Genomic DNA, 12,089 nt, shown 5'->3' on the forward strand with positions numbered 1-12,089 from the left:
AGATTAAGTTGAATATGTAATTAAAATAGTTTAGCAAAAGCAGGTAGCCATAAACAATATTGAAAAAGTAAGTACTTGTAACTGAAAAAATGTATATAAATACAGATAGTGAAGATACCCAGAGTGTGTGGAGTAAATGAAACACAGGAGCAGAAACTACAACATTATCAGGTAGTGCAGGGGTTGTAGAGTCTGACCGCAATACTAGCAACACTTGTGTAATGTAAGATGTTTTTCTTCTTATATATTACATCAAGTTTATGTTTTGTCTGTTGAAATCAGTTATTTTCTTGTTTCTTCACTGTGATGTTCTGTATCATGTTCCCGTGCCAACATTAGTCATGCTACTACTTTTCAATGTGTGAGTTTGATTGTTGTTGTTCAGGGCGTTTGAAGGAATGAAAGGATGTGGTAGTGCTTTAAGTGTAATATCCTGATCACACAGCCTGTAAGGTCATATCATAATTGATTTGAATATGACAACAATGATTAAATGACAATAGGCACTTACATATATGAATAATAATACAAGTTTGTAATGTTCTACAATGAGTTCTTCTGGCTTAAAATTAATTAGAACACTTATATGTACAGGGTGACACCCAAGTGTACTGACACACATCTGTGTGTCTGGTAATACACTAGTCCATATTTATTTTTACATTCAACCATCACGTTTAGTGCTTGGAATTGGATTTCCCAAGTCCTACAGTGGGCATATTTATTCACTATTATTTTCCCCTTAAGTGGGTGGTGGGTCACTCAAGTTATTATTTTTTCTTAAATTTTTTTATTTCTGTTTAAGAGGAACTACAAATTTTAGATACAGTATGAAGGTCAACCTTCTGCTTGCTTGCAGTTGTATAATGTATTCTGTGGCTGTGGAAGATCTTTGTCAAGTCTGAAAAATCCCTATATGTAAAATGTATGCAGCCAGCCAACCATATATATATGATCAAAGGCTGGATATTCTGAAAAGTAATGTCCCTCTATCAAATAAGAAATTTTCAGAACTGGATTTTTTTCGCTACGCTAACGGCAAGGCTCTGGGGGTGCCAATGTAAGGATATTATACAGAAGCAAACCTTTCTGGAAAATGACAATATGAGATTTGTGATCCAAATTACACACACACACACACACACACACACACACACACATTGTTTTCTTGTAATCACTTGACAGACAGTGAAAGGGAAGTGAAAGACTTCATCTCACTACGCAGGTCCACCTTTTTTCCTTACATTTAAAGAAAAGTCACCTTTCTCCACTCACTTTAAGTCATGTTTCCAAAACTTTATTTCTTTCTTCACATTCTCCTTTTAAATACTGCGTACTGTACTTGCTAAGTTAACTACCTTTCTTCCATTTAATTCAGTATTGCAGCATGTGTGATCATTAGTACTTTACTACTACTACTACTATTTTTGATATGTAACTTCCCCTGTGTTTATTAAGATTACTCATGGGGAATCAAACCAGAGAACTCCCAAACTAAAAAAAAAGTAGTAACCTGCAAATGAGTTGATGCTGCATATGCTCTGTGGAGGATGTTGTAAGAGCGGGTTTGTGTCCACTTTTTATTGGGGAGTATTTTGGTACTTTCAGTGGACAATTTGAGACTTTAGAATAGCTCAGTGGTCGAAGTTTCTGAGGTTATTGGGAAGTGCCAATCCAGGACATTCTCCACTCCCCGGAAGAGCCCAAGACAAATGGTCAGTTTGCTCTGTGGACATGCAAAGTTTCTATGAATATATCTATTCCAGTTCATTCATGAATTTTATGTATGTGGGATTATTGTGCTCAGTTCTCTTGTTTAGGATGAAAGTCTGGAAAACTGGAAGCAATTGCGCTGACTCTCATTTCTGCTTTTTTTTTTTTGTATGACCAATTTAACGTATTGTCTACCACAAAAGTCCACAGTGCGCAATCTCCATTAACCACAGACAAGTCCTGTCACTTGTATTTAAAATTAACTTCACTCAACACTCAAAATACAACTTAAAAAAAATGGAATAAACACTGATAAAAAACGTTACTCTATTGCAAATTCTCAGTGTAAGGGATATGTCTCAGATTTGTCTCAGATGTGTGTCTGTGTGTGTCTGTGTGCATGTGTGTGTGTGTGTGTGTGTGTCTGTTTGTGTGTGTGTAAGTTTGCACTGTACTTTGTGACTTTGCATTTCAAAAGGGGCTTAACGGTAAGAAGCTTGGCGTTCGTAATGATTTACTGCATGCATTTTCTCAGTGGTGCTCTCGCAAAATAAAGAAATGTGTTCCAAACTTTCTTCCAAAGATGATTCAAACAACGAAAATGACAAGTCCTTAAAGTGCTCTAAGGAAATGCAGACTCCTGCTAATGAAAATCATGTGATATGATCGCAAGCTCCAGAACACCTACTAAATGGACTTCGACGTGAGGTTGTTTTGTCAAATACTGATTCTGCACAGTATCTTACCATGAATCCCATGCTACGACACAAGGGGCAGTTTGGTATGTCAGTATCTATCTCACCACACAACAATCTAATTATTAATGTTATAATATTACAGACTTCCTATATTGGTGTGGCTTATTTGGATCGCTTAGCAACTAAGCCAAGATATTATATAAAGTAATGTGATCCTAACTGTATTGAAATGTTTCAGTGGAATATTTCAATAATAGCATCAACAATAACATCTGATCTGTGAAGCAGTTTGGGACCAAATTGTCCTCCAGAGTGTGCTGTATAACTGTATAAGAACCAAGACCAGACCAGACAGACCTGAAATCACATTGTCTGAAGGCCAGTGGACTCTATCAAGCTAACATATTTACAATATACAGAACAGTGTCTGCATCTAAGAAATAAATCAACAAAGAACACGTACACACAGCCTTTTGAACTTACTACAGTGTGACACTCTCTACAGTAAGCAGTGAGACTGTCTCTTACTGCTATGACACCAAAGGACAACCTCAACAAATAAGCCTGGTGCAACTGGAATTGTCAGAGACTTTGAGAAGCTTATTCAATTTCCCTCTTCTCTCATTTTCTATTTTTTTTTTGGTAGAAAATGTTGATCCCAGGGTCAAAAGGCTCAAATCCAGATTTCTGAGGCAGAAAGCTGCCTGCTCCTTTCTCTATCCTGCACATCCCATGCCGCTTTGTAATGTTTCTCTTCAGACAAATTTTGCCTTCTTAAGTTTCTTTAAGAAATACAGTGATTTCTGAGCTTTTTTCTCACCTAGCTAGAGATGTCTTCGATGACCATGCTGATGCTGATTCTCAAAAACATTAAACTGTTCAACTGCTCCACCTATGCTCCAGTACTGTAAACAGGGGTTTGTCTTTTCCTCTTTTCTCTAAAATCCATGATAAACTCCCTGGTTTTGCTGACCTTGAGCAGTAGGTTGCTCTCTTATCAGTATTTGTGATTTGGCCAAAAGCTTCACAACAGAGTTCTCTTCATGTTAGGGATTGCAGTCGTGAGTGCGGGAACAACGGGGCTGAGCACACAGCCCTGATGGGCTCCGATGTTAAACAGGAGAGTGGAGGAGGTGGGAGTACCAATCAAAACTGACTGAGGTCTGTTTGTAAGGAAGTCCAATATCCAGTTGCACAGTGTAGTACTCAAACCCACAGTACTAAGTGTGTCAATCAGTTTTACGTGGATGTTGGCATTGACTGTTGAGCTGAAATTAACATAGAGCATGCTTGATGTAGGTGAAGTTATTTTCAAGATGTGTGAGGGCTCAGTGGAGGGCAGTAGAGATGGCATCCCCTGTGGATCTGTTGGCTCTGAATGCAAACTGGTAGAGTTACTGGTAGAGAGTCTAGGCTAGCTGGGAGGTTTTTGATGTGCTTGGAGAACCATTTCCTCAAAGCACTTCATCAGAATGGGGTAGAGCCACAGGGCGGTAGTCAAGTTAAAACATTAGAACATCCTAACTTATATGTCAATGAACTGCTTTAACCTTGTTCAGGTTCAATGTGTCACAAGATACTTAATGCTAATTACATCCTTCAAAACATTAGTCAATTGTACTGGTACATCAGCTGGTATCCCTCCAGACTTCTCTACCGTTTTTGTTTTAGTATCTCTCATGATTCTACTGATATTCTATGACAAAGAAAGGTAGAGACCAAATTAGTTACAATAGCTTTTTTTATAGTTTTAACTCTCCACCAGTGTTAACGTGTTTGCATGTGCATATGTTGTAACATTTCTTCACTTGTTTATTTTATGTGCTTTCATCAGTTATATTAGAGATACTTTTGCCAATAGACATCTATTGGCTGTATCCCATTTGTTTAATACAGGGTAGGATCCATGAAACTTCCCACTTGGTCTTTCCCTTTGACCTCCAGTCTCTTTAAAGACAACCCCATCTTAATTACAAAAGTGTCTAAATTAGTCAGATCCTCTTTTTGTACTTTCATTTGCAATGAAACTCAAATTCAGGGGAATTCTACTTAATTTTCCTGTGGGTAATCTGTAATATGAACATTGGGCAAAAATGATCAGTGATGAGGGGAATGTGTATGTAACAGTGGCAGTTTTTTTTCCCCCAAGATTATCATTTGGGATTTTTATTTTATTAAATAGTGAAAGAAGATGACAAAGGGGGTAGAGAGAGAGGGAATGACACACTGCAAAGAGCCACAGGTTGGATTTGTACCGGGGCCAAGGACTGAGCCTACATGGGGCACACACTCTACCAAGTGAGCCAGAGGTCACCCCTAACAGTGGCAGTTTTGTCCTCCCAGTTAATCGTATATTCATCTAGAATTAATGTTAGTGTTTGCATCCATATCCAGTTTAGTATCACCATCATTATCTCTGTACTTTACTATATGCAGTGTTACATATACATCACCCAATAGAGTACTGTGCGGTATACATAATGTGTACAAAAAACAAATGTGACACTGAACCCCCCTCAATTGAAGCAGTTGCAGCCCACTCATTTCTCCATTGGTGCCTGTGTGTGTCTTTCAGGCCTGTGTGCCTGTGTGTAATGTGAATTAGCCTGGATGCCAGCTGAACTGAGCCCCGCCCACAACATTCAAGGTTATGACCACGTCAGGCTAGTGTGTAGTAACAACAGAGTGTAAATTGTAATTTAGTTTAAATTTAAATTTAAATTAATTAAGTGCTCATGATACAGTACATTTTCAAAGAATTTAGTTGAGAGACCATTTATAGTAATAACTAGATGGGAATGCCTGTTTTTGGCTAATGCAGTGACCGCGACAAATTAGGGTACCTCTCCACATTGATTCAAAACTTGTGAAATTCCAAAATTACCGTGAAGCAGTTCAATTCAGTTCATTCCTTCAACGGCCAAATACAAATGATGCCTCCAAGTTCAACCAGAACTCCTATGCTGGAATACATTACATAGACATTAAAATTATATTATGGATAAGATAAGCAGACAAACCTTATTGTCTGCTATAAGAGAAATTCATGTGTCAAGAGAACTGTATAAAGGAACAGCCTTGAGAAGCAGGTGTAATGAACTGAATGTTCAGCAGATGTAAATGTGCTGTATTTATATAGCGCTTTTCCAGTCTTAACAACTGCTCAAAGCGCTTTTACATCTACAGGAAACATTCACCATTCACACACATTCATACACTGTGGCCGGGGCTGCCGTACAAGGTGCCACCTGTGTATCAGATAAACATTCACACACATTCACACTCCGATGCTCAGCACCAGGGGCAACTCGGGGTTCAGTGTCTTGCCCAAGGACACTTCGACAATGACTGCAGGGGCGGGGATCGAACCACCAACCTTCCAATTGGTAGGCAACCGCTCTACCACTGAGCCACAGCCGCCCCAAGTAATGCACAGATGATCAAAGCAACAAGTTAGATTTTTCATTAATAGAAACATTACTTTAATTCTTAACTAGTAATCAATAATGCATTTTGTAAATACGTACATTTTGTACATAAATAATACATTGGTTTAGCCTTATTATGTTGGGGTTGCAGGCTTCAAACGTTATCAGCCGAGGTATGTTACCAAAATTGAACAGATCTTGACAATAAAAAAATTGAAGATCACATCAGGTGCAATGATTTAAAAATAATGCAGTGTAGTGTACAGTTGCACAAACCTTTCTGTTGTTGAATGTAGAGTTGGAGGATAGAATCCTAAAGTGTTTCCCAGTACTTTTGTATATTGTGCTGTGCTCTATAAAATAAAACCAAATAAAAAACTATTTAGTGCACTGTGTGAACACCGGCTTCTCTCAAAGCTCCGTACCCCCGAGCCTCCAGCTGTCAGAGCACTACAGTGGCTGATCTTAAAAAGCCTGAATTGTTCAATGCCTGGTCCCCTGGTCACAAATGCCTTTGAAATCAGAGTATTCAAGGTTTGCACTAAACACTGTAATAATAGCTGAAAAGGTTAGAATCTTTTTTTTCTGTTTCTGTTCAGTGTGCAGTTCACCATGGTCACTGCTAGATGGCATCCATGCAGCATATATGATGAGGGGTCCATTCAGTCTTCTCTGAAAATAGTGACATCCCGAGGCCTCTGTGTTTTTCCCACACATACACAGTACAGCCATAACGTACTAACAGAAATTGCTTGAGGGCGTCTGTAGACATGAACGTGTGTGTTTAGACTTAAGTTTGACCATATGAATACATTAGTACATGTGTGAATTGGCTGGCTGTGGCTCAGAGATTCCCCGCTCCCATGGCTTAAGATGGGTTAGATGCAGAAATTCAATTTCACTACATTGTGCTACATTATTGTATGCAATGAATACAAAAAAATCTTCTTCTGCTGTGGAATAGGCCTGTGTAAAGTATTTATCATGTAATGGCTTTTTTGATTGTCTCAGCAGGAATGGATCAGGATCGCTCTGAAGTCCATTAAAAGTTTCTACAAAAAAAGGTTTTGGAGTCTAATCTCAAATGCTGCCCACAGTGCAGGTTCATATCATTTTTGACTTCACACTATACACTGAAATGCTTATGTCAGTGTTTTACAGGCGTAAGCTGATCCCATGTCCAGATTTTAATTAGCCTGCAGCTATAGTGCCTCTATGAGGTTGTACGTAAAAACAGTGGTGCTTTGAGCTAAATGCTAACATCAGCGTGCTAAAATGCTCACAATGAGGATGCTAACATGCTGATGTTACGAGGGTATAATGCTTGAGATGTTAAGGGTGTAAGCATTAAAACATTTGCTAAGTGGCATGAAACACAAAGTACAAGTTGAAGCTGATAGGAATGTCACTCGTGTTGCAGGTATTTGGTCATAAATCTAAGTGAAATCTGATGGACAAATGGCAATTTTGACCTGAGGGTGACGCCAAATGAAAATCCAGGGCGTCACCAAAGTCATTGGGATCTATCGTCTGGGGACCGTTTGTACAAAATTTAATTGCGATCCATTCAATAGTTGTTGACATATTTCGGTCTGGACCAAAGTGGCATGCACTAAATGGGCTGTGCAGTCGCAGAAAAGTGCACAGAGCAGTATCAGCTCTTTCATGGCGGGAGCCTTGCTTCTGTTCTTTTATAGATGACCTTATCTGTCACATTGTGTTATAGTTCCTTGTTTATTTTAGTATGGCAGTCCTCTCCACAATTTTATTTCCCTTCAGATTCTGCTCCTCTCTTCTTGTCTGCTCTCTTTTTTTTCTCCCTTCCTGTCTTTTCATCGCTGCCCAGCTGGTTTCTCACCACTTTCCCATCCTATCCCTCTCCTCTTCATCCTCCCTTTCTCTTTGTGCCTTTTTTCTTAGGCCACCTTGTTCTTGCCTCTTCTTCTCTCTCACCTTCCCTTGGCACTTCTTCCAATGGACGGAGAGAGCTCCATAAGAGAGGAGAGGAATTGTATCTTTGCTCTGTTCGCCACAGGCCCACTTCAATATTTAATCAAGAGTGCATTCGTTTGAAGAGAGCTCTGAAAATGTGTGTGAGTGAGTGATAAAGAGAGATGTCTGACCATGTGTGTTGATAGTGCAGCATGCAGGAGAGAGACAGAAGAAAGTGTGGATATTTGCGTGCGTGGTGACAGTTTAGGGATGAAAGGCTTTCTCCAGTCCTGTGGTAATTGGTTTACTATCTCCCTTTCTGCTTTGGCCCTCTTGTTTTTTCTCGCGCCTTCTTTTGCCATCTTCTCCTTTACACTACTTGCCCTCCCCCTATAATCCATTCTTCTTCCTGTGCATCATCATGTAACCCTGGTGTACTGTATGGTTTCAGCGCACTATTACGTAGGGCTCATTCCTTCAAATGCTGTACGATCAGGTTCATTTGATTTTGCTGTGTGTGCATATGTGACTGTGTGTGCATGTGTGTATCAGCGGCTGGTCTCAGTGGTCCCCAGGGACCGCAGAGCAACATATTTCATCATCCGACACGAGAAAGCCCAAAGTCCCCTCTTCTTCTTTTGCTTCTTCAGCAATTCAGCAAACACTGAGTATTTTCCTTATTTCCTTTTTTAACACTCAGGCATCTGATGGTGCTATAAGTATAAATACAAATTCTGCTGCTTTCTTCAGATTTACTGGAGAGCTATTGAAGTTACTAGTCATGTGCTCTACTTTTATCTCCTAACTGAAGTTCTTTAAAAATTTGCTTCTGGACTTTTGGAGAAAAGATGCTGATTATCATGCTTCTTAACCAATGTGAAATGTAAACACTGTGTGATCCAATTCCAGGAATTATATTAATGTCCAATGGCTTTGTTTGTTTTAGTGCATGCACAAGTCATCAGTGGCATTTTTGGCAGCATTTCTCCTCAAGAGTAATATCCAACCATAGTTACACAGCTTCTCCTTCAGCGCTGCGCACCAAATCTCAAAAGGCAGCTATCTGAACAATTGATCTGAAATAATAACTGATGGGCTTGGGTTCTCCTTAATTGTGTTTAGCTTTTTGGCAGGTTATGTCATACAGGAAGCCTGATATTAGGCTTTTTTCTGCTGCTGAGTAGATCACAGACAGATTTAAAAACAAGTTTTCAGGAGCTTTAACCAATATCAATGCTATATTCGTCTCTTTGCCCAATACACATTTTCAACATGATGGATTTCAAAACAAAATAGACAGAAACGTGTCATGCTTGTGTCTACACTGTTCCAGTAGGGTGTAGTTATGTTCTCACCTTTTTCATCAGTGTTAAAACGTCAACTTTACTTTTGAACATTGGGTTCCAGTAGCCTATCAAAACATTCAGCAGTTGCTGCTGAGGTGCCATTCTATATGCTTTGTGAAAGGACTTCACAACTACAAAAACACTTTGTTGAATCAAAGGTCTAAAGCCCAATAAACTACTGTCCTTCTTGGATTAACGGTAAGCATTTCATCACGCATGCAGCCATCTGAATCTGACCACTCAGACAGAACGAAAAATATCAGTGACAAAGATAACAGCTTCGTTGCACACTACACTAAAACAGAGTAATCACAGGCAGAGTTGAAGGGTCAGTGGAGAGTGAAATTGGTGCATCATTCATAGTGTATGGGCTGTCAGATTGTGTTAAGAAGAATCACTTTATTAATCCCTCATTGGGAGAAAAAATTATCAATTTTTACACTTGTGTGTTGTTTTTATTTATTACACACATCGGCCCATTATACACACACATGCACACACAGGACCTACATACATGCATGTCAGAGTGAAGGATTCTCCAAGCAATTTGAGGTTTGGTGCATTGCCCATTCACCTCAGCAGTGCCCAAGAGGTGAACTGGCACCTCTCCCGCTACAGTCCACACTGAGCTACTGCCGCCCAGTTAACTAGTGGGTCTATAGTATTATCATTGGAAAGGTGACACTGATGACCAAAGTATGGAGAGCAATGGAGATGTTGGGGAAAAAGTCATAACTGTGTGTTTGTGTGTGTGTTGAGTATTTTAATGCACATCACTATTCCTTTCCCTCATTGGATTCAGCATCAAACTTGTATTTTATATGTAGATTGTATGTTACAGCTAGCTTTTGACCTAAACATACATATAGTGTGTGTGTGTGTGTGTGCGTATGTGTGTGTGTGTGTGTTATTCAGCCACTAAACAGTATGTATGGTTGCCCATTACATCTGAGAGCGATGGTGTCGGTATAATCTGAGTCCCTGAAAGGGGCCAATTATCCCAGATTACAAGTCCTATCAGGAAAGCAGACTCGACATCTGAGTTATACAACTGAACCCACTGCACTCACGCTGAACTCTGCTCTGATTTATGGTATCTGGAGTATCCGACTCAGATCCTCTTGGGTCCAATAAATTCAAATTACTTCTCCTTCAGATCATCTTCACTCGTAATCTTTAATCAAATTGAATGCACTTTCCCCAATATCCCAAGAGCGCGGAGTTCTTTTTCAAGACATACATTGAATTTCTTCTTGTCCCATGGCTCCTGTCTTCACACAAAGCCACAGATTGGTATAGAAACATGGTTTTATTTAGGTGTTGCATGAAAAAGATTATAACGCAAAGTGAGTGCACCCATTTTAATGTTGCGTTCAAATGAAAAATAACAGTTTTGTTGTCCATCATAATGCAATATACATTTGAAGGGACACACCAATTTATAGACTTTAGCTTATTTACCATATCCCCCAGAGTTAGATAAGTCCATCCACACCCTTCTCATATCTGTGTGTGTCGTAACTCTGTCTACACCGGGACTACACTGGGGCTAGTTTAAACCTGGACTATAACCAGCATGTTCAAATTCAGAAAAGGAAAGAGTTTCAAAGTATGATGATGACTATTAGCTCAACACTCCCGAGCATTGGAAGGGTTTAGACTGGTTGAGACCCTCTCATGTTTCCGCTCACATGCCTTCTGCAAAAGCTCCAGGTTCCACAGGCTTCTTGGTCAGGACAAAATAGCTCCAAAAGTGGAACATAGTCTTTGCTGTGTAGCACATACACCCACCCAAACACCGACATACACTCTGAGGCTGATCTTTGTTTACTTTTGGAAATTTGAGCCAGGTAATGTGGTGACGTAGCCCTACAGAGTGCCTTCTGCTTCTTTTCTCCCTCCCCCCAGGCTATTAGCCTATCTTTAGGCGTGTAATTAAATTTACAACACACAACATAAATACACATTACAATTATACCAAAATGTCAACTGCACCAGTAAAACAGTTAACATTTAAATGTTTGAAATTTACCTTTTTTTTCTTTATTCAAACTGGTCAGAGAATGAAAGGTGGAAGTGATGCAATGTTTTTATGCACCTGTGACTGTGACCCCCTCCCACAAAACACACACGCACGCACGCGCGCGCGCACACACACACACACACACACACACACACCTAGGCTACTGGGGGAGTAGAACCATTGGGTGGAGCAGCAACGTCGCGTGCTGCGCAATACATTCAGTAGCCTCGTAAACGCTGCGCGCGGTGTGGTTGCAGATGCAGGTCGCTAAGTCTGCGCGCGATGCGGGGGGAAATGGCGAACGGGGGCGGACGGCGGTGCGCCTTGTGAGGATACAGTAGACACCCGGAGCTGTGGCAGGCGGCAGCTCGAGGAAAGACAGGAGAAGGAAAGGAACCATGGAGGACTCGGAGCCCGCAGAGGACGGTTTGCTGGCGGGCTTGCGTTGGAACCGGAGCGCACGAGACCAGGCTCAGCTCAAACACAAAATCCGGGATCTGCCGGGGCTACTCAAGCACGGGCTGCACCTGCGGAAGAAGAGCGTGAGTATTTCAAACCGACCGCTGAGTGACTGTCCGTCCTTCCGTGTTTTATGTTTTTATCAACGTTAGCAACGGCTCACGGTTTTATCTTTTCAACCTTGAGTATTCCCGAGACCCTGTGCCGAGAGGCTGTTTCGTAACCCCGTCACGACTCAGGTGTTTTCATTTTGTTACAAGCTTTACTGTCGCAGAGGCGGTGTGAGTATGAGTGTGCGCGTGCTAGATCCATAATAAATAGAATAGGTGTCGTACACCATACCTTTACACTCCGGTAGTCAAGGCAACACTACCCCCAACAATTTCACCACACATAGCCTACCTACAGGCTACTACAAAAAACATAGCCTATTCATATATATATATAGGCCTATATATATATATATATATATATATATATGTATATATAT

General features: G+C 40.4%; 1 protein-coding gene across 1 annotated transcript in view; it reads left to right on the top strand.

Annotated features, from left to right (window-relative positions):
- Window positions 1-11,289: 11,289 nt before the first annotated feature.
- Window positions 11,290-12,089, top strand: part of rapgef5a (Rap guanine nucleotide exchange factor (GEF) 5a) — a 44,251-nt gene continuing 43,451 nt past the window's right edge. The window contains 1 exon segment of the mRNA XM_032534879.1: window positions 11,290-11,682. Within this exon segment, the coding sequence (XP_032390770.1) occupies window positions 11,539-11,682 (144 nt within the window). The 5' untranslated portion in view covers window positions 11,290-11,538.

The sequence above is a fragment of the Etheostoma spectabile genome, chromosome 14 (assembly GCF_008692095.1).
Source record: "Etheostoma spectabile isolate EspeVRDwgs_2016 chromosome 14, UIUC_Espe_1.0, whole genome shotgun sequence".
NCBI classification, from domain to species: domain Eukaryota; kingdom Metazoa; phylum Chordata; class Actinopteri; order Perciformes; family Percidae; genus Etheostoma; species Etheostoma spectabile.